This window comes from Lagenorhynchus albirostris, chromosome 5, assembly GCF_949774975.1.
Source record: "Lagenorhynchus albirostris chromosome 5, mLagAlb1.1, whole genome shotgun sequence".
Lineage (NCBI taxonomy): Eukaryota > Metazoa > Chordata > Mammalia > Artiodactyla > Delphinidae > Lagenorhynchus > Lagenorhynchus albirostris.
The window spans coordinates 86018398-86042032 of NC_083099.1; the positions used below are offsets into that span (position 1 = coordinate 86018398).

General features: G+C 39.8%; 1 protein-coding gene across 1 annotated transcript in view; it reads left to right on the forward strand.

The window, feature by feature from the left end:
- CFAP44 (cilia and flagella associated protein 44) overlaps positions 1-23635 on the forward strand; it is a 132393-nt gene that overhangs the window by 17808 nt on the left and 90950 nt on the right. Inside the window, exons 6-13 of the mRNA XM_060149045.1 lie at positions 853-955; positions 4685-4901; positions 6588-6702; positions 9592-9756; positions 18584-18739; positions 19587-19634; positions 20224-20323; positions 21010-21104. Coding sequence (XP_060005028.1) covers positions 853-955; positions 4685-4901; positions 6588-6702; positions 9592-9756; positions 18584-18739; positions 19587-19634; positions 20224-20323; positions 21010-21104 — 999 coding nt within the window. The remainder of the gene's footprint in view (positions 1-852; positions 956-4684; positions 4902-6587; positions 6703-9591; positions 9757-18583; positions 18740-19586; positions 19635-20223; positions 20324-21009; positions 21105-23635) is intronic.

Here is a 23635-nt window from a genome sequence, read left to right on the forward strand (position 1 = left end):
ATTTGGTTTGAGGTCAGTAGTTAGGGGTGTAGTGTGAACAAGAATGCTAACCCTAAACCTCACCCTCCTGGACCCTGAGCGCTTGTGTGTCGGTGGGGCTCTTCTCCGTGTGTGCTGGGGCTGCTGGTGTCCAGACAGTGACAGGGACCTTCCTCCACTGCCCATGTCACTTCAATTTTTCTGAAATAGTTATCCATTTGTGGATGAGAAATGCTCTTGTGAGGCTATGAGAAAGCCATGAGAAATGTGGTTTGGGGGATATAAGCTCTCTTCCAGAAAAGACAGGGTGAATTTATGTGTTGAGTGTAAGTAGATGTCTTGCTTGTCCTAGGTCTCCATTAAAAATAAAGCAAAACACCAAACGCAGGGTAAGCAATTCATCTAACTTAGTTGTTCTCAAAGAGTGGTCCCCAGATTCAGCATCACCAGCATCACCTGGGAAATTGTTAGAACTGTAAATGCAGAATATCAGGTCCCAGCCCCAATTTACTGAATCAGAAACTCTAGTGTTAAAGCTTGCAACCTGTGCTTTAATAAGCCCTGCCTGTGATTCTGATGCCTGCTAAAGATTGGGAACCACTGTTCTAGCTCTTCTGATGGCAATTAAAAAAATTGTAGAGTTAAGACATGACTGTCTTAGTGAAAGTAAAACTTAAAATGAGTATTCTTCTAGTTTTCAGTTTAAATTATATCCATTGTCAAGTATTTATTAGATGCCGAGTTTTGAGTTTTCTATTAGAGTGGATCCTAATAAACAAATTATAAAGTAGCAGATGCTAAATACTGTATTAACTGAGTGATTTATATGATAATCTCCCTTTCAGTGCTTTAGTGAGATTTTATCTTTTATAGGTTCACCCCCAAAAAACTTACTTCACAGTAGCAGAGAAAGGAGTTTTCCCCAAGATTATCATTTATGAATATCCTTCTTTGAGGCCCTACAGAATACTTCAAGGTGAGTCTAGTAGAATCTTTAAAATATTTCATGTTTAAGGTTAACAACATTTTGAAGATGTAACATTATTGTAGCAGTCGGGGTCCTCCAGAGCAACACAGCTGGTGGGAGATAGATGAGAGATTTATTTGAAGGAACTGGCTTATGTAATTACGAGGGCTGGCAAATCTGAAGTTTGTAGGGCAGGCTAGCAGGCTGGAAATTCTTGGGAAGGAATTGATTCTACCTCTAAGGGCAGAACTTCTGCTTCCTCAGGGAAACCTTAGTTCTGCTTTAAGTGCTTTCAGCTGATGGGATGAGGCCCACCCAGGTTACCAAGGATAATCTTAACTGATTATAGATGTTGACCACATCTACAAACTATCTTCACAGCAACATCTAGATTAGTGTTTAATTGAATAACTGGGTACTATAGCCCAACCAAGTTGACACATAAAATTACCATCACAATTATCTTACAATTCTGTTTTCCATATAATTAAATTCAGTAGTCAATTTTAAAAAAAGATTTTATTTTTCAGAGCAGTTTTTAGGTTTACAATAAAATTGAGAGGAAGTTTCAGAGATTCCCACATACCCTCTCCCCTCACCCATGCTTAGGCTACTCATTATCAACATAACTCATCAGAATGGTACATTTTTTACCAAGGATGAGTCGATGTTAACAGTCACAATTACCCAAAGTCCGTAGTTTCCCTTAGGGCTCACTTGTGGTGTTCTGTATTCATTTAGACAAATGTATAATGACATATATCCATCATTATAACATCATTCAGTATTCTGAATAGGAGTTTTCCCAAAGCCTGTCCTAAATATCGTCTGTGCTCTGTCTATTCATAACTGCCCTACCCTCTCTGGCAACCACTGATCTTTTATTGTCTCCATAGTTTTGCCTTTTCCAAAATGTCATAGAGTTGGAATTATACAGTACGCAGCCTTCTCAGATTGGCTTCTTTCACTTAGTACTATGCATTTAAGCTTCCTCCTTGTCTTTTAATGGCTTGATAGTCCATTTCTTTTTAGTGCTCAATAATATTCCATTGTCTGGATGTACTACATCTTATGTATCCGTTCACCTATTAAGGGGCATTTTAGCTGCTGTCATTCATTTCAGTTACATATAAGCTTATATATAAGCATTCATTTCACTTACATAACACACACACAGACATAAGCATACATAATCAAATACATTATTGCTTTTATTTTGAACAGTTATCTGTTACATCAATCAAGAATAAGAAAAATAAAAGTTTTATTTTACTTTCATTTACTCCTTTGATTCTCTTCCTTTATGTAGATCCAAGTTTCTGACCCATATTATTTTCCTTCTTTCTAAAGAACTTCTTTTAACATTTCTTGCAAGGCAGGTCTGGCAACAGATTCCCTCAGTGTTTGTTGGTCTGAGAAAGTCTTTATCTGTCACCTTTTTTTTTTTTTTTTTGCGGTACGCGGGCCTCTCACTGTTGTGGCCTCTCCCGTTGCGGCCTTTCCCGTTGCGGAGCACAGGCTCCGGACGCGCAGGCTCAGCGGCCATGGCTCCCGGGCCCAGCCGCTCCGCTCCGCGGCACGAACCCTCGTCCCTGCATCGGCAGGCGGACTCTCAACCACCGGGGAAGCCCTATCTGTCACCCTTGAAGGATAATTTTTCAGGGCGCAGAATTCTAGGTTAGTGTTTTTTAGGTAAGATTTTTGTCCCCCCTCTTTTTCTTTTTTCCCCAGTATTTTTTTTTTCTTTATCTTTCATTTTCTGTAGTGTTTCTGGGCATTTATCCTGGTTGGTGAGCTCTGAGCTTCCTGGATCCATGGTTTGGTGTGTGACATTAATTTGGGAAATTTCTCAGTCATTATTGGTTTAAATATTTCTTATGTTCCTCTTTCTTCTTCTGGTATTCCCACCACACATACATTACACCTTTTGTATTTGTCCCACAGCCCTTGGATATTCTGTTCTGTTTTTATCAGTCTTTGTTCTCTTTGCTTTTTGGTTTTTGAAGATTCTATTGAGATATCCTGTAGCTAAGAGTCTTTCCTCAGCTGTGTCCAATCTAGTAATGAGCCCATCAAACGCATTCTTCATTTGTGTTAGTGTTTTTTTTTTATCTCTAGCATTTCTTTTTGGTTCTTTCCTTAGGATTTCCATCTCTCTGCTGACATTGCCTATCTGCTCTTATATGTTGTCTACTTTATCTGTTAGAGCCCTTAGCATATTAATTATAGTTGTTTTAAATTCCCAATATGATAATTCCAACATCTTTGCCATGTCTGGTTGTGCTGCATGCTTTGTGTCTTCAAACTGTCTTTTTTTGCTTTTTGGTATGCCTTGTAATTTTTTCTGGGTAGCCAGACATGATGTACTGGGTAAAAAGAACTGCCTTAAATAGGACTTTAGTCACCTGGTGGTAAGGTGTGGGGCAGGGGAAGCATTCTCTAGTCCTGGGATTAGGTCTCAGTTTTTTGGTGAGCCTATGCCTCTGGACTGTGAACTTCACAAATGTTTCTCAGCATTTTTCTCCCCTCTTAGGTAGGACAGGATGGCTAGAGTGGGCTGGGTTGGATATTTCCTTCTCCAGGTCAGTTAAGCTCTGATAACATTCCAACCGTCAGGCTCTGGTTAATTAGTTTCCCCTGAGGGCAGACCTTATTAAGAAGAACAGAGGCTCTCGGGTATTTCAAAATGGTTCCTTTCCCCCTCTTTCTGTTGGAAGCCTGGGGGAATTTTTCTAGATGTTTTTACTTTAGGAATCTGGTCAACTTCTGGAGGTAAATCTCACAATATTGTTGGGGCCACCTTATGACTGGGTCCCCCTGGAGTTTTTAATTCTCAGACTTGTCCACACTGAGCCTCCAGCAATTCGTCAGTTAGAGTTCATGTTTTACTTCACCGGCAGTGGTTCCTTGAGCTGTTCTGGCTGTTGCTGCTTGGAAGCCTCTGCTCTGGTGAGTTGCAAATCCCTGTATTTACCTGGTGGTCTCTCCATTCTTGGGGGCAGAGGTTTGCCCTGGTTCCTTTCTTCTCGTATAGATCCAAGAAGAGCTGTTGATTTTTCAGTCTGTTCAGCTTTTTACTTGTTGTTAGGATGGAATGGTGATTTCTTAGCTCCTCACACGCATAACCAGAAACCTGAAGTCATCAATTTTTATTTCGTGAAATTTTCAGTGACAGATTTTAAATTGATTTCTCTCTGCCGTCTAATATGCTTTTGTGTCACCCTTCCCCGCTTCATAAAGTAGAATGTATTCTCAAAGTGTTTTTCTCATGCAAAGTGTGATTAAGATTTCTTCACCCTCCCCCTCTCCCCCCACATCATGTAGTTCATTCTACAGCCAAGGGTGATGAGTGATTTTGGAATTGTTTCTTTAGGGGAGTCTTGGCATTCTTCCACCAATGCACACCACTAAGGGTGCTCTCTCTCTCTTTTTAAAATTTTATTTATTTATTTATTTGTGGTACACGGGCCTCTCACTGCCGTGGCCTCTCCCGCCGCAGAGCAGAGGCTCCGGACGCGCAGGCCCAGTGGCCATGGCTCACGGGCCTTTTGCTCCGCGGCACGTGGGATCTTCCCGGACCGGGGCACGAACCTGCGCCCCCTGCATCGGCAGGCGGACTCTCAACCACTGCGCCACCAGGGAAGCCCTCTCTCCTTTTTTTAATTTAAATAATACACTTTTGAAAAGTAAGTGCTGTCCGTGTTCATTAGACTTGCATTCATCTTTTCATCCTTTCAGATGGGACTGATCTGGCCTATGCATATGTAGACTTTAACTGCGATGGTACCTTGCTGGCCTCTGTTGGTGGTAGCCCTGACTACACACTGACAATCTGGAATTGGAAAGAAGAGCAGCCCCTACTGAGGACAAAAGCTTTTTCCCAGGAAGTGTTCAAGGTTACTTTCAATCCTGAAGATGACGAGCAGCTTACTACATCGGGATCCGGCCACATCAAGTAGGTTGCGTGACTGATACAGGTGCTAGTCATTTATTGTTAGGGTCTTTTCTAAGAGGATTGACCAGCTGGAGACATTTTTGCTGATGTTGTTAACATTAGGATAATTTTTAAATGCGTTATTTAAAAAACTAACTGTAGTGCAGCTTTTCTAGTTGGGTATGGAGATTTTATTACTGAAAACAGCATAGATAAAAGAAGGGCTTTTGAATTTTGCTTGCTGCCTTCTTGTAGGCTTCACTTCCTAAGAGAGTTTGTATAATGTCTTAGTAACATTGGCGTGCTGTGTCCAAGTTCATATTGAACTTTCATATCCACTGTTCAATGTGTTGTAGTGATACTGTGAGATGGATAAGTCATCTTGATGTCTCTGAACTCAGTCTTCACTTGTAGAATAAGAATTATAACAGAACCATTCCTGATGCAGGACCCTCAATACTAAATGGTAACAGAGCCTACTCTTGATCTCAGGTCTCTGGGTGTTTTCCACTATATTATACCCTTTGTTCTTTGTTCAGGATGGAATTGATTTTGTCCTTTATTTAACAACTTTCTAGCACTACTCTTGAGCTGCCCTTAACTTGATTCCCAGTGTCTCTTTATGAGAAAGGTTTTTTAATCTATCTTAAATTCTTTTCATTACAATTTAAGTCTGGTCCTTTTGAAATATAGAATAATTGAACAGATTTTTAAATCTTGGAATTGTCAACTAACTCTCTGCTGGCTATAGGTTAAAAAATTCTAATTTTTCCATTGTTTACTAGAGTGCATATTTTCTATGTACTATGTCTTTGGGGAAAGATAGACCTTGAACAATTTCATGTGTGGTGTGCTGTAAAAGAAACAGAGGAAATGGAAACATGATCAGGGGACCTACAACAGCCTTGGAGAAGGGTGTTGGTCATTTAGGCTCTTGGCTTTATATTATTGGCTTGTTGATACTGTCCATTATCTATTCTACATCCAGTTGGTAGGCCAGATTCTTTCATTTTTCTACATGGTTTTTCATCATTCTGACTATTCATTTGTTTAGATTATGAATAAGAAAATATTAGTAACTTAACATTTATTGACTTTATGTGCTAGGCACTGTTCTAAAAGAGTTTTTCAACAATTTCATGAGGTTGGTGCAAATAATATTCTCAGTTTACACATGAGCGAATGAAAGTACAATGTGATCAAGAAAATCACTCAAAGTTACACAACAAGTAAATTAGAACTTTTGGAAAACTTTTATATCCTCTAAAGTGGTACTATGCAGTAGAACTTTCTGCTAGGGTGGGAGTGTTCTGTGCTGGCCAATCTAGTAGACAGTAGCCACATGTAGCTATTGAATTCTTGAAACTGGTCAGTCTGAATGAAACACTGATGTTTAAATTTTATTTAATGTTAATTACTTTAAGTCTAAATTAAAATAGTCAAACGTGTGGCTATTGCATAGGAGAACACAACTCTAAAATGTAAGATCTGCAAAGGCATGGGATTTTTTCTTTTTGGACTATTTTGCTCGATGCCGAATTCATATTGCCTAGAACTTTGCCTGACAGGTAGTTGATACTTAATACATTTTAACTGAATGAATGGATAAATGAAATAATATGTGACTATGAAATATGTAAGTGTTTGGGTGATATTAAAATTAATAAAATTTCTTTGAGGTACATTCAGGCTCTTATTTGTTGGCAGGTTCTGGGAAATGGCTCTAACATTCACTGGCCTCAAGCTTCAGGGTTCATTGGGTCGATTTGGCAAAACAGCCACTAATGATATAGAAGGTTACATGGAGCTCCCAGATGGGAAGGTGAGTACAGCTACTATTCTACAATAATGAAATTATTGAAATGAAGTGAAGTGATATATATATATGAAAGCAGTCTAAAAAGCACTGCCAGTATTGGCAATAACAGATACTATAATTGCAAATATAATGAGCTTTTAATTTTACCTTTTCAGATTATCAATTTTAATTCTGTGAAATTTTCATAATCCACATGTACATATCATTTTGTCTTTACTAAATATTATATACACATATAAAGTATGTGAGCATTTTCATATATTCACATAGTACTGGTCACTTTTAACTATGTCATGGAGTTGCAACGTTTATAGTGTTTATCTTTCCCTTCTCTCTTCTTTGCCATGATCTTCCAAGAAGACTTACTGGGTCAAAGGTTATATACAGTCTTGTGGCTTTTGCTTTTATTACCAAATTATTGTTCAGGAAGATTGAGCCACTGTATAGTGACATCTACAACACTGCAATTTTAATCTGTTAGTTTCTTTTTCTTATAAAATTTATAGACATATTGCCTATAGGATCAGTTCTCCATTAATATTGTATAAGGCTTCCTATTAGGATGAGTTATATAGTATTATTTGTGGTCATCTCAGTTATAAGTAAATGCCAACATACAAATATTACTCTGAGGAACCAAATGGTCTAGTGATTGCCTAGTGGAATATTCTTAATTTGAAATCATGGTGTATGGTAGGAAATAAAAAGGCTTGGGTGCTGGCTAAATTATAAATTATATATCCAAACCTATAAGATGATAATAAATCATTCCAGCTTCAAATTCTGTAAGAATTAAGCTAAAGATCATTAAAAACATGGTATGAGATATATCTGAAAAAGGTTCAGAAGAGTTTGTGTAGAGGTAGGGGAGAAAAGAACCCATTTTAAATGAAAGAGCCACAAAAGGAAATATTTAGAGTTAGGAGTAAATATTACATATTTAGAGGATTAATTGGAGTACTCATGTTGGGAAGGAGTGGGAAATGAGATTGAGAAGTATGGTGGGGCCCTAGTGAATGAGGACTGGAACAGCCAGGCGGAACTATTAGGTTCTGGAAGAGTAGAGTTGCAAATGAAAGAAGTTATATATAAATTTGGCCACAAATGCCAAGCATATTAGAAGGGAAATGTGGAGTCAAGGAGATGAGCTCAGAAGGAAGATACTGCTTTTATGTAAGAAGAGATAATGAGAGTCTGGACTCTACTCAGGACAAATGGAAGAGGGAAGCTAGACATGAGTGACATTTCAGAAAGAAATGCCTTATAGGCTTTGGTGACTTTTGGTTTTAGTTACTGGACAGAAAAAAAGAAGTCTAAGTAAAGACAAGTGGGCTGAGGCTTAATAGGTAGAATAGGTAGAATAGATAAGCATAGGTAGACTGGAGAAGTAGAAAAGACTGAGCCAGGTCATAAGTTCCTCTAGGTGAGAGGAAAATGGGGCTGCAGAGTCCTCGAGCAGGCAGGCAAGAATTAGATCAGAGTTCCCCAAAGGGCATCGCCTGCAACATTCTTTCGCACAGAAACTCTATGAGAAGACTTTCCTGGTCAAATTCCTTTGCAGCTAGAAATTTCTCATGGTGATTCCCAGTGAACACTTCTGTATTAAAGCTTCCAAGGGGGGCTTCCCTGGTAGTGGTTGAGAGTCTACCTGCTAATACAGGGGACACGGGTTCGAGCCCTGGTCTGGGAGGATCCCACATGCCGCGGAGCGACTGGGCCCGTGAGCCACAACTGCTGAGCCTGCGCGTCTGGAGCCTGTGCTCCGCAACAAGAGAGGCCGCGATAGTGAGAGGCCCGCGCACCTCGATGAAGAATGGCCCCCGCTTGCCACAACCGGAGAAAGCCCTCGCACAGAAACGGGGACCCAACACAGCCAAAAATTAATTAATTAATTAATTTTTAAAAAAAGAAAAAAACGCTTCCAAGGGGTCCTAGAGAAAAGAAACTTGTTTGACTTTGTTTTTCCTAGCATGTGTCTTTTGAGGCAGCATTAGTTGGAATGGGAGGTTTTGAGCCACAGCGCGTGGTTTAGAACCCTGACTCCTCTGAGTAATTTTGGGCAACGTACTTAACTGTTCTGTGCTTCAGTTTTTTTACTTTATAAAATGGGGAGAGTAATAGTCAGGACTTCCATCATCAGCCCAGATGGTTCCTTTGTGCAAATGAGAAAAACTGTCTCTTGTGGGAAAATAAAGTACCCAACCTGTACAACAGCACATGGTATCCTTGGTAAATGTACCTAGTTCATATGGTTTTTAGGATTAAATAACAACATATGTTAAGTGCTCAAGCACTGCTTGGCATGGAGTCAATCCTCAATTAGTATTACTTATTAGTTAAACATCTTAAGAACTAGTGTTTGGTGGTACATACTTTGGGAAGTACTGGATTAAGTGCATTAATGTGAAGTGGTTCTAGATGATCATCCTTATTTGAAATTGAATTATATTCTGCTATAATTTGCTGAGTTCAGTACTGACCTCACAATTATCAAACATAACATTTGATATCATCACTCTTAAAAAGTAGAATTTCATCTATCAAGGACTTTAAACATGTCTCTAAATTTTGACCTGGTAATTCCACTCCTGGGTTGTGTCCTTAAGAGATGTACAAAGAAATCTACTGCCGATATGTTTGAAAAATTAACCAACATACACAATGAGGTAAAACTATATATAACGCTAGGAGCAAATATGTCAAAATGTGACAAGTGGTTGTTTCTGGGGTAGTGAATTTTCATAGCTGTATTTTATTATTTTAAAAATTAAAAAAAATTTTACTTTCATAACCAAGAAAAATCTTTAGAAACAAGTCTCACCAGCTCTTTGAAGCATATATACACGTTTGTCTGTCTTCATGCACGTTCTTTCCTTTCCGCACACCTGCCAGGTGCTCTCAGGATCAGAATGGGGCAACATGCTGCTTTGGGAAGGTGGCCACATCAAAGTCGAGCTGAGTCGAGCTGCAGGCAAGACTTGTCACCAGGGTCCCATTAACCAGATAATGCTGGACGAGGGTGAAGTCATCACCATCGGGTCAGATGGATGTGTTAGGGTAAGTTTTCTTTACACTTGGACAGTAGCGCCCACATCAAAACCTTGCAGATCACCCTGTGGGTTTTATCAGATTTTTATTTCTCACTAAGGTCACTTGATGAAGGAGATCAGTGGTCATTTACTCCTAGGGCCACCTCATTTTAAATAATGCTTCTCTTGTGGTAAATATTTAAATTCTAGTCAAAATTCATTTACATCTTGGCACTGAAGTTTTCTGAGGGGACCTTTTGTTATTTTGATTCTGTTGATATATCAATAGTAGCTTCGGAAAATGAATATCCATGTTAGCACAATATTTTTTTTCTTTAGATATCAATTTGTTTTTATTTTATGTATTTTTTTAACATCTTTATTGGCGTATAATTGCTTTACAATGGTGTGTTAGTTTCTGCTTTATAACAACGTGAATCAGTTATACATATACATATGTTCCCATATCTCTTCCCTCTTGCGTCTCCCTCCCTCCCACCCTCCCTATCCCACCCCTCCAGGCGGTCACAAAGTACCGAGCTGATCTCCCTGTGATATGCGGCTGCTTCCCACTAGCTATCTACCTTACATTTGGTAGTGTATATATGTCCATGCCTCTCTCTCGCTTTGTCACAGCTCACCCTTCCCCCTGCCCATATCCTCAAGTCCGTTCTCTAGTAGGTCTGTGTCTTTTTCCTGTCTTAACCCCAGGTTCTTCATGACATTGCTTGTCTTAAATTCCATATATATGTGTTAGCATATGGTATTTGTCTTTCTCTTTCTGACTTCCTTCACTCTGTATGACAGACTCTAGGTCTATCCACCTCATTACAAATAGCTCAATTTCATTTCATTTTATGGCTGAGTAATATTCCATTGTATATATGTGCCACATCTTCTTTATCCATTCATCCGATGATGGGCACTTAGGTTGTTTCCATCTCTGGGCTATTGAAAATAGAGGTGCAATGAACATTTTGGTACATGACTCTTTTTGAATTATGGTTTTCTCAGGGTATATGCCCAGTAGTGAGATTGCTGGGTCATATGGTAGTTCTATTTTTAGTTTTTTAAGGAACCTCCATACTGTTCTCCATAGTGGCTGTACCAATTCACATTCCCACCAGCAGTGCAAGAGTGTTCCCTTTTCTCCACACCCTCTCCAGCATTTATTGTTTCTAGATTTTTTGATGATGGCCATTCTGACTGGTGTGAGATGATATCTCATTGTAGTTTTGATTTGCATTTCTCTAATGATTAATGATGTTGCGCATTCTTTCATGTGTTTGTTGGCAGTCTGTATATCTTCTTTGGAGAAATGTCTATTGAGGTCTTCTGCCCATTTTTGGATTGGGTTGTTTGTTTTTTTGTTATTGAGCTGCATGAGCTGCTTATAAATTTTGGAGATTAATCCTTTGTCAGTTGCTTCATTTGCAAGGTGACCATATGTGTGTGGGTTTATCTCTGGGCTTTCTATCCTGTTCCATTGATCTATCTTTCTGTTTTTGTGCCAGTACCATACTGTCTTGATTACTGTAGCTTTGTAGTATAGTCTGAAGTCAGGGAGCCTGATTCCTCCAGCTCCGTTTTTCGTTCTCAAGATTGCTTTGGCTATTCGGGGTCTTTTGTGTTTCCATACAAATTGTGAAATTTTTTGTTCTAGTTCTGTGAAAAATGCCAGTGGTAGTTTGATAGGGATTGCATTGAATCTGTAGGTTGCTTTGGGTAGTAGAGTCATTTTCACAATGTTGATTCTTCCAATCCAAGAACATGGTATATCTCTCCATCTATTTGTATCATCTTTAATATCTTTCACCAGTGTCTTATAATTTTCTGCATACAGGTCTTTTGTCTCCTTAGGTAGGTTTATTCCTAGATATTTTATTCTTTTTGTTGCAGTGGTAAATGCGAGTGTTTTCTTGATTTCACTGTCAGAGTTTTCATCATTAGTGTATAGGAATGCCAGAGACCTCTGTGCATTAAATTGTATCCTGCTACTTTACCAAATTCATTGATTAGCTCTAGTAGTTTTCTGGTAGCATCTTTAGGATTCTCTATGTATAGTATCATGTCATCTGCAAACAGTGACAGCTTTACTTCTTCTTTTCTGATTTGGATTCCTTTTATTTCCTTTTCTTCTCTGATTGCTGTGGCTAAAATTTCCAAAACTATGTTGAATAAGAGTGTGGAGAGTGGCCAACCTTGTCTTGTTCCTGATCTTAGTGGAAATGCTTTCAGTTTTTCACCATTGAGGATGATGTTGGCTGTGGTGTGTCATATATGGCCTTTATTATGTTGAGGAAAGTTCCCTCTATGCCTACTTTCTGGAGGGTTTTTATCATAAATCCGTGTTGAATTTTGTCGAAAGCTTTCTCTGCATCTATTGAGATGATCATATGGTTTTTCTCCTTCAATTTGTTAATATGGTTTATCACATTGATAGATTTGTGTATACTGAAGAATCCTTGCATTCCTGGAATAAACCCCACTTGATCATGGTGTATGATCCTTTTAATGTGCTGTTGGATTCTGTTTGCTAGTATTTTGTTGAGGGTTTTTGCATCTATGTTCATCAGTGATATTGGCCTGTAGTTTTCTTTCTTTGTGACATCCTTGTCTGGATTTGGTATCAGGGTGATGGTGGCCTCGTAGAATGAATTTGGGAGTGTTCCTCCCTCTGCTATATTTTGGAAGAGTTTGAGAAGGACAGGTGTTAGCTCTTCTCTAAATGTTTGATAGAATTTGCTTGTGAAGCCATCTGATCCTGGGCTTTTGTTTGTTGCAAGAGTGTTAATCACAGTTTCAATTTCAGTGCTTGTGATTGGTCTGTTCATATTTTCTATTTCTTCCTGATTCAGTCTCGGCAGGTTATGCATTTCTAAGAATTTGTCCATTTCTTCCAGGTTGTCCATTTTATTGGCATAGAGTTGCTTGTAGTAATCTCTCATGATCTTTTGTATTTCTGCAGTGTCTGTTGTTACTTCTCCTTTTTCATTTCTATTTCTATTGATTTGAGTCTTCTCCCTTTTTTTCTTGTTGAGTCTGGCTAATGGTTTATCAATTTTGTTTATCTTCTGAAAGAACCAGCTTTTAGTTTTATTGATCTTTGTAATTGTTTTCTTTGTTTCTATTTCATTTATTTCTACCCTGATCTTTATGATTTCTTTCCTTCTGCTAACTTTGGGATTTTTTTTGTTTTTCTTTTTCTAATTGCTTTAGGTGCAAGGTTAGGTTGTTTATTCGAGACGTTTCCTGTTTGTTAAGGTGGGCTTGTATTGCTATAAACTTCCCTCTTAGAACTGCTTTTGCTGCATCCCATAGGTTTTGGGTCATCGTGTCTCCATTGTCATTTGTTTCTAGGTATTTTTTAATTTCCTCTTTGATTTCTTCAGTGATTACTTAGTTATTAAGTAGTGTATTGTTTAGCCTCCATGTGTTTGTATTTTTTACAGATCTTTTCCTGTAATTGATATCTAGTCTCATAGCATTGTGGTCAGAAAAGATACTTGATACAATTTCAGTTTTCTTAAATTTACCAAGGCTTGATTTGTGACCCAAGATATGATCTATCCTGGAGAATGTTCCATGAGCACTTGAGAAAAATGTGTATTCTGTTGTTTTTGGATGGAGTGTCCTATAAATATCAATTAAGTCCATCTTGTTTAATGTATTACTTAAAGCTTGTGTTTCCTATTTATTTTCATTTTGGATGATCTGTCCATTGGTGAAAGTGGGGTGTTAAAGTCCCCTACTTTGAATGTGTTACTGTCGATTTCCCCTTTTATGGCTGTTAGTATTTGCCTTATGTATTGAGGTGCTCCTATCTTGGGTGCATAAATATTTACAATTGTTATATCTTCTTCTTGGATTGATCCCTTGATCATTATGTAGTGTCCTTCTTTGTCTCTTATAATAGTCTTTATTTTAAAATCTATTTTGTCTGATATGAGAATTGCTACTCCAGCTTTCTTTTGGTTTCCATTTGCATGGAATATCTTTTTCCATCCCTTTACTTTCAGTCTGTATGTGTCTCTAGGTCTGAATTGGGTCTCTTGTAGACAGCATATATATGGGTCTTGTTTTTGTATCCATTCAGCCAATCTATGTCTTCTGGTGGGAGCATTTAGTCCATTTACATTTAAGGTAATTATCGATATGTATGTTCCTATTCTCATTTTCTAAATTGTTTTGGGTTCGTTATTGTAGGTCTTTTCCTTCTCTTGTGTTTCTTGCCTAGAGAAGTTCCTTTAGCATTTGTTGTGAAGCTGGTTTGGTGGTGCTGAACTCTCTCAGCTTTTGCTTGTCTGTAAAGGTTTTAATTTCTCCATCAAATCTGAATGAGATCCTTGCTGGGTAGAGTAATTTTGGTTGCAGGTTTTTCTCCTTCATCACTTTAAATATGTCCTGCCAGTCCCTTCTGGCTTGCAGAGTTTCTGCTGAGAGATCAGCTGTTAACCTTATGGTGATTCCCTTGTGTGTTATTTGTTGTTTTTCCCTTGCTGCTTTTAATATGCTTTCTTTGTATTTAATTTTTGACAGTTTGGTTAATATGTGTCTTGGTATATTTCTCCTTGGATTTATCCTGTATGGGACTCTCTGTGCTTCCTGGACTTAATTAACTATTTCCTTTCCCATATTAGGGAAGTTTTCAACTATAATCTCTTCAAATATTTTCTCAGTCCCTTTCTTTTTCTCTTCTTCTTCTGGAACCCCTATAATTCGAATGTTGGTGCGTTTAATGTTGTCCCAGGGGTCTCTGAGACTGTCCTCAGTTCTTTTCATTCTTTTTTCTTTTTTCTGCTCTGCATTAGTTATTTCCACTATTTTATCTTCCAGGTCACTTATCCGTTCTTCTGCCTCAGTTTTTCTGGTATTGATCCCATCTAGATAATTTTTCATTTCATTTATTGTGTTGTTCATCGTTGTTTGTTTCATCTTTAGTTCTTCTAGGTCCTTGTTAAATGTTTCTTGCATTTTGTCTATTCTATTCCACGATTTTGGATCATCTTTACTATCATTATTCTGACTTCTTTTTCAGGTAGACTGCCTATTTCCTCTTCATTTGTTAGGTCTGGTGGGTTTTTATCTTGCTCCTTCATCTGCAGTGTGTTTTTCTGTCTTCTCATTTTGCTTATCTTACTGTGTTTGGGGTCTCCTTTTTGCAGGCTGCAGGTTCGTAGCTCCCGTTGTTTTTGGTGTCTGTCCCCAGTGACTAAGGTTAGTTCAGTGGGTTGTCTAGGCTTCCTGGTGGAGCGAACTAGTGCCTGTGTTCTGGTTGATGAGGCTGGATCTTGTCTCTCTGGTGGGCAGGTCCACGTCTGGTGGTGTGTTTTGGGGTGTCTGTGGACTTATTATGATTTTAGGCAGCCCCTCTGCTTATGGGTGGGATTGTGTTCTTGTTTTGCTGGCATAGGGTGTCCAGCACTGTAGCTTGCTGGTCGTTGAGTGAAGCTGGGTGCTGGCGTTGAGATGGAGATCTCTGGGAGATTTTTGCCATTTGATATTATGTGGAGCTGGGAGGTCTCTTGTTGACCAGTGTCCTGAAGTTGGCTGTCCCACCTCAGAGGCACAGCACTGACTCCTGGCTGCAGCACCAAGAGCCTTTCATCCACACGGCTCAAAATAAAAGGGAGAAAAATTAGAGAGAAAGAATTAGTAGAAGTAGGAAGAAAGAAGAAAGGAAGGAAGGAAGAAAGGAAAGAAGGAAAGAAAGGAGGGAGGGAGGGACGGTGGAAGGAAGGAAGGAAGGAGGGAAGGAAGGAAAAGAAAGAAGGTAAAGTAAAATAAAATAAAGTAAAATGTAATAAAGTTATTAAATTAAAAAATAATTATTAAGAAAAAGAATTTTTAAAAAAACGGACGGATAGAACCTTAGGACAAATTTTGGAAGCAAAGCTATACAGACAAAATCTCATACAGAAGCATACACATACACACTCACAAAAAGAGGAAAAGGGGAAAAAATCATAAATCTTGCTCTCGAAGTCCACCTCCTCAATTTCAGATGATTCGTTGTCTATTCAGGTATTCCACAGATGCTGGGTATATCAAGTTGATTGTGGAGCTTTAATCCGCTGCTTCTGAGGCTGCTGGGAGAGATTTCCCTTTCTCTTCTTTGTTCTCACAGCTCCCGGGGCTCAGCTTTGGATTTGGCCCCCCCTCTGTGTGTAGGTCGCAGGAGGGCGTCTGTTCTTCGCTCAGACAGGACGGGGTTAAAGGAGCAGCTGTTTCGGGGGCTCTGGCTCACTCAGGCCTGGGGGAGGGAGGGGTACAGAGTGCGGGGCGGGCCTGCGGCGGCAGAGGCCGGCGTGACGTTGCACCAGCCTGAGGCACGCCGTGCATTGTCCCGGGTAAGTTGTCCCTGGATCCCGGGAACCTGGCAGTGGCGGGCTGCACAGGCTCCCTGGAAGGGGGGTGTGGATAGTGACCTGTGCTCGCACACAGGTTTCTTGGTGGCGGCAGCAGCAGCCTTAGAGTCTCATGCCTGTCTCTGGGGTCCGCGCTTTTAGCCGCGGCTCGTGCCCGTCTCTGGAGCTCCTTTAGGCAGCGCTCTTAATCCCCTCCCCTCGCGCACCAGGAAACAATGAGGGAAGAAAAAGTCTCTTGCCTCTTCAGCAGCTCCAGGCCTTTCCCGGACTCTCTCCCGGCTAGCCGTGGTGCACTAACCTCTTCAGGCTGTGTTCACGCTGCCAACCCCAGTCCTCTCCCTGCGCTCCGACCAAAGCCTGAGCCTCAGCGCACAGCTCCGCCCGCCCCGGCGGGTGAGCAGACAAGCCTCTCGGGCTGGTCAGTGCCGGTCGGCACCGATCCTCTGTGCGGGAATCTCCCCGCTTTGCCCTCCGCACCCCTGTTGCTGTGCTCTCCTCCGTGGCTCCGAAGCTCCCCACCTCCGCCGCCCGCAGTCTCCGCCCGCGAAGGGACTTCCTAGTGTGTGGAAACTTTTCCTCATTCACAGCTGCCTCCCACTGGTGCAGGTCCTGTCCCTATTCTTTTGTCTCTGTTTATTCTTTTTTCTTTTGCCCTACCCAGGTACGTGGGGGAGTTTCTTGCCTTTTGGGAGGTCTGAGGTCTTCTGCCAGCGTTCAGTAGGTGTTCTGTAGGAGTTGTTCCATATGTAGATGTATTTCTGGTGTATCTGTGGGGAGGAAGGTGATCTCCGTGTCTTATTCTTACGCCATCTTCCCCTCGTCCCATGTTAGCACAGTATTAACAGTGGACTCAGATGTCCTTCCAAAATGCCTGGTATGAATGGGTCATTTTCTAGGGACAACGAGGCCAAACATTTGTTAGGTAATTTTTTACTGAGTTTACCGATTAGAAATACAAAGGTGATCTGATAGGGTTTGCCTTTGGATGCTCCCTTCCTGGTGCTCTGTGCACTAGTGAACTCGCTTGTCCTCACCTGTGGACACTGTCCTGCCCATAGTGTGGGCTAAGCTGGGACATTGCTTCTGCATCTCCATCCTTCTGGCTGTTGTCACACCTCTTCTCCCACCTACCCATGTGTAGGTACCCTGCTGTTGCTGGCAAACCTGCAGTCTTCTGATTTGCCTTGTGGTCCCCACAGTACGTATTTCTACTGGGGCCTTTCATAAGAAAATATTCATAAAAGGGAGTATTCTCTGGACATTCTTTAGGAAGCAGTATTATCAGAAGTAAGACTATTATTATTTTTTTTTTTACTAGTATGGTTACTCTGATACTTACTGAGCTTATGTATGGCTCCCACAATATATTAGAGACATGTCTTCCACAGTTTGTCCTCTTACCGTTGGCTTTTTGAGTCATGTTAAATTTAATTTTGTTCTATTTTACTCATTGCTCTGAGAATCTTTTGTCCTTTATTATGTCATACAACATATTCAATATCCTTCCAAGGCATATGTCACCCCCAAATACGTCAAAATACCAAGTGGAGGAAAACCTCAAGAGAAGAGAAGTTAAATACTTCACAGAAGATCCCTTCATGGACATCACTAATTTGCTTCCCCTTTCAAAGTCTGCCCTTATCTCTTCAGTCCTCTGTGTTGTAAATCTCTACTTCTCACCCTCTAGGAAAAACCTACTCCAACTCCCAGGAGTTAGTCTGACCCTAGGATCTGGGACTCTCCTCCACAATGCTACTCTGTGGGACACCAGCAATCCTCCCAGAGTCTGAGTTGTTGAGTCTAGGATGACGTAGCAGGATGTGGCTACAGAACCATCCAGGCTGGGCTTTGGCACTTCACAGAGGAAGTCCTTCCGAGTCTCTTCACCACATAAAGTGGAACTGTGCTCCCTCATCCTTCCCTGGTACTATTCTTGCCTCCTATCGCAAGAACAACAATCCTTATCTGAATAGTACAGTCTAAATCTATGATAAGGAAGAGAAACATTATCTCATGAAGACATTACCTACATCCATTTTTCTCTGCTTATAATGAAGATAGTGCTTGGATCATTAAGCAAGAAGGTCTGTGTCCCCTCTCCAGGAGCCCACGAATCTAATGTAAGGCGAGGCTCGTCATGATGTCTCAGTGGATGACTGAACCATTTATTCCTTGCGGCCGCTATATATGCAGTAAGGCCTGACAGAAACCTTGAAATAAAGTTTACTTTGGGCAAATTAGAATTCTTATTCAGGTCTGTATTTTCTCACTAATCTCCATAAATACAAAGGAAATTATAATAATTCATTATTCCCATTTCAGAGCAAAATCCCAGGGTTAGATTTTGTCGGGTGTTTTAATTTATAGCTACTCATTATTTTCCTGAAAGAAGAAGAAATGACTTGAAAAAAAATGGGGCCTTTTCTGGCTTATAAAATATACATTCAGAAACTGCTGATTGATTAAAGTATTTTCTTATTTTTTAAGATATGGGATTTTGAGACAATAGACACTGCTGATACTATAGACGAGACTGGATTGTTAGAGATAGAGCCCATTAATGAACTTCAAGTAGACAAGAATGTCAGACTCTTCTCTATGATAAAAATGAATGAAATTGGAAATAACTTTTGGTTGTCTCAGGTAAGATGCACTCTTCTCTCTTTGCTCTTTAAAGTTATCTGGACATTGGGACTTCCCTGGCGGTCCAGTGGTTAAGACTTTGCCTTCCAGTGCAGGGGGTGCAGGTTTGATCCCTGGTCGGGGAGCTAAGATACCACATACCTCATGGCCAAAAAACCAAAACATAAAACAGAAGCAATACTGTAACAAATTCAATAAAGACTTAAAAAAAATACATTAAAAAAAGTTATCTGGGGCTTCCCTGGTGGCGCAGTGGTTGAGAGTCTGCCTGCCGATGCAGGGGACACGGGTTCGTGCCCCGGTCCGGGAGGATCCCATGTGCTGCGGAGCGGCTGGACCCGTGAGCCATGGCCGCTGGGCCTGCGCGTCCGGAGCCTGTGCTCCGCAATGGGAGAGGCCGCAACAGTGAGAGGCCTGTGTACCGCAAAAAGAAAAAAAAAAAAGTTATTTGGACATAAAATTAAAATAGTAGTATAATTTATGGTCACTGTAAATCCATTGTACTATTAAGACTACTGTTGATACTACAGTGAAGAGTTCGTGAATTTTGATATTTAATTGACTTGTATTGAATTTTGATATTTAATTGACTTGTATTTTATACACAGAAAACAAATTAGCATTTTTATTATGTTAAATTGACTATAAGTTTTATGAGATTGCTTCATTTATTGTGTCGTGTTCTAAGATGCATGAAAGTTGCTATTGTTTAATTTCAATCACACTTTAAAATATGTGTAAGTTTTTGGTATGTTTTGTCCTTTAACTAAATCATAAAAAAAATTCCTTTAATTTGATAAAAGTCTAAAACGATGAACAAAATACTATTAGGTATTTAATTTTTTAGGATTCCAATGGAGCCATATGGAAGCTTGACCTTAGCTTTTCAAATATTGTAAGTTGCCTATTTTTCTTTTTTTCTAATTCTCATAGTAAAGACCTTTGTTGTTATTCTTTAAAAGATACTCTTTTTCCATATTTGATCATTGTTGTCATCAAAAACTTGCTCAACATATTCAAAGAATTCATACTGTCTCTGTCTCTTTCTCTCGTTATGACTTTACATAAAAAAGGATCTATCTCATAACAGAATTTACAAGAAAAGTGGCAATGACAGTGCCTAACATTATACAGTGCTTTACAGGTTTCATAAACATATGGCATTTTAATGTCTATTATCTCATATAATCCTCACAACTACTCTGTTTTGTAGACAGGCAGTTGCCATCATCTCATTTTACTGATGAAGAAATGGAAACCGGCATTTGAAGTGACTTGTGCCAAATCACACAGCCATCAACTGCATCATCTGTCTCTCCTAATTCCAAACTTCAGCGCCCTTTCTATCTTACTATGCCTTTTCTTATTTCTGTTCAGATAAAGTCACACATGATACAGGGTTCTAATTGCATTTCTTTAAACTTGGCCTTAGTTCTGTGTTAACCTATCTTTGAGCTCTAATAGGATCTTTTTTTTGTTATCAGACCCAAGATCCAGAATGCCTCTTCTCCTTCCATTCAGGAGCCATTGAAGCCTTGGCCGTCTCTCCTCTCACTTATCTCATGGCCACTACTAGCTTGGACTGTAAGTAGGAACTCATATCTGGACCTTTGTGTTTTGTTTTCAATTCATTTTTTAATGTGTTTGATTAAAGTATTTGAGAATTTTTCCGAAAGGGAAGCTTCTTGATACAAGTGAGGTGAGTTTCAGGAGAGGGGAAAGGGCCCAAAATACGGCAACCATGGTTATTGTGAGAGATTAAAATAAAGACACATCAGTAAGTTACTCGTGAAAATACCATTCATCTTGGTGTTATCCACATTCATGCTTTTCCTTTTCTTTCCATCTCCTTTCTTCCTTCTTGACTTACAGTGAATCTATGTGGACTGTGCAAGGTGAAATTGATCCACTAGTCAGTCATCAGTTGTTTCTTTACTACAGTCGTCCCTTGGTATCTGTGTAGGGATTTGTTCCAGAACTCCACTGATACCAAAATCCACAGATGCTCAAGTCCCTTATATAAAATGGCATAGCATATATATATATATATATATATATATATAATGGCATATAAACATTATTCATGTTTATAAATTACCTGATTGAGGGTATACATGTAAAGTTTTAACTAAAGAAAGTTCCATTAGATTATCAGTTGATTTAATTTTTATGATGTTTCTTGTTTAGTGCTTAAATGTGAAGTGAGCTAAAGTTATTAAAGATATTTATATATATATATAAATGTTTCTTTTAAAACTGTCTTTCTGTAGGCTCTGTTAGACTCTATGATTTTGCTAGCAAAACTCCTCTGGTTCAGATGAAATTCAAACAAGGAGGTACTGCCCTTACTTGGGTACCACGACGGGTAAGCTTATTGTTATAATGAATTTCTACTAGAATCTATTTGTAAATATGGTATATTAGTGCTATTTCTTAGAAACACAGATATTTTATGACTCTGGATTTTAGAGAAGAACAAAAATTTTAGTTCACTCAGAACGTGATAGAAATCATATCATGACTTTGCTATTGTGGTTTTGGTTCTGTTTTAATGAAAATCTATTGTTATGCCACCTAAAGTTTAGAAATAGTTCCATGTTAAAAAGTAATTACCTGATGGGCTTCCCTGGTGGCGCAGTGGTTGGGAGTCCACCTGCCGATGCAGGGGACATGGGTTCGTGTCCCGGTCCGGGAAGATCCCACATGCTGCGGAGTGGCTAGGCCCATGAGCCATGGCTGCTGAGCTTGTGCGTCCGGAGCCTGTGCTCCGCAACGGGAGAGGCCAGAACAGTGAGAGGCCCGTGTATCGCAAAAAAAAAAAAAAAAAAAAAAGTAATTACCTGACAGAACTTTGTGTATCTGTCCTTTTCCTGACTCTGATTCATTCATTCTTTATATTTCCAGCATGTCTGCAACATGCCAGTCCTGATTCTGGGAATATAGCAATGAACAAAAAGAAAAAAAATATTTGCCCTCATGAATCTCCCACTAGAGTGGGAGACAGGAGGCAGAGACAGACAAAAAACAAAATAAGTAAATTTATGTGATATGTTAGATAATGATAAGAGCTATGGAAAAAAGGAGAGATCATTGTTCTAATTGTCTATTGCTGTGTAATAAACTACCCCAAATGTAGTGGCATAAAACGGCAATCATCTTGTTTTGCTCAGTCTCTGGTTTGGGAATTCGGACAGGTGACAACAAGGATGGATTATCTCTGCTTCACAGTATCTGGGGCCTCAGTAGGGGAGATTTGAATGGTTGGGGCCTAGAGTCATCTGAAGGCTTCTTTGTTACAGGTCTGGCCCCTGGGTTGAAGGTTAAGCTAAGCTGGGATGTCAACAGCAGTGCTTACCTGAAGCCCATGCCACATGGAGAGGTCATTATCACAGCATGGTGGCCTCAGGGCAGTCACACACTTCTTTATGGCAGCTCAGGGCTCCAAGATATAGTGTTCCAGCAAATAAGGCAGAAGCTGCTGTCCTTTTATGACCTGGCCTTGGAAGTCACAGAATGTCACTTGTACCATACTCAGTTGGGTGAAGCAGTCACAAGCCCCCCCCCACTCCCAGATTCAAGGAGGGAGGGACTTAAACCCCACCTCTCCATGAGAGGCATAGCAAAAAATTTGCAGCCAAGTTTTTAAAGTGTCATGGGAATATTTGGGGAATATTTTATCCTTATTGTTTTGGGTTGAAGTCAAAGAGAAAATGTTCCAGGCCCAAAGTAGATGTGGAAGTGGCTGGAATGGAGGGGAATTTCATGATGGGATCAAGACCAGAAGGAGAACTCAGGCCAGGGAATAGAAGCAGAACAATGATGAGGCTGGATTAAGTAGAAATGACAGAGTATTTAGATTACCAAACACGGATCACTCTTTATCCTAATCTACTTACACTCTTACCTAAATTCTTTAAAATACAGCCTATGTAATTGAATCATTTTTTCAGATGCTTGGGCAATGTCCATAGAATGTTTTCTTTTTTAGCCTTATATCCAAGTAATGATCATATGGACATTATGCTTGAATTGCCCCTTCTTCATACCCTCTTGCCTTTCTGGAAAACTGCACATCATTGTTTACAATTTAGCCCAGGTCAGATATCATCTCCTCTGCATAGCCCTCCATGACCCCACCTTCACGTAGAGCTGCGTACTTCTTCCTTTGCGGTTTTTGTTTAAGGACTGTGTATATACCTCTTTTATAGCACTTATCACAGTGTACTAAGATGACTTGCTTTATTGACTGTCTTTCCCACCAGACTGTTTGTTCTTCATGGCGACACCATATCTTATTCATCTTTGTACTTCCAGTGCCTCTAGAGTTACTGGTACATTTAGACACTTAGTAAATGTTTGCATAAACATTCAGTTGGAATTGAATGGAATATAGTTTTCTTATTCCCAAGGTTTTCGTAATTGCCTGGCTGCAGGGATGATCAGTCTGCTCTAAAGAATACCAAGGCTCTTGCCCTTCTCCTGAATGCCTTCTGAGATAGCAGATGTAGTACATTAAGACATTGCTCGATTTATATCTCTGGCCCAGACTTCTCCTCTAAGCTGCAGACTAGGTCAGCTTTCTTTGCTATGTGCTCTCAGAATGTTTATTTCCGTTTACTTATTTCAGTTCATAATTCCATATTCATTTGTGCGGTTGATTAATGTCTGTCCTCCCACTCGACCATACATTTGTAAAAACAGGGGTTGAGACTGTTTATGCTCACACTTGGGTTGCTGGTGATGGGTGCCTGGCACATAGTAGACAGACGCTCCACCAGCTTTTGCTCATTGAATGCTTGGATTGTCATTGTTTACCTGTCTCATGGTCTGCAGTGGTAAGGAACTGTCATAGAAGAGATGGAGGTTACCAGAAAGTAGTATAAGGAATTATTGATT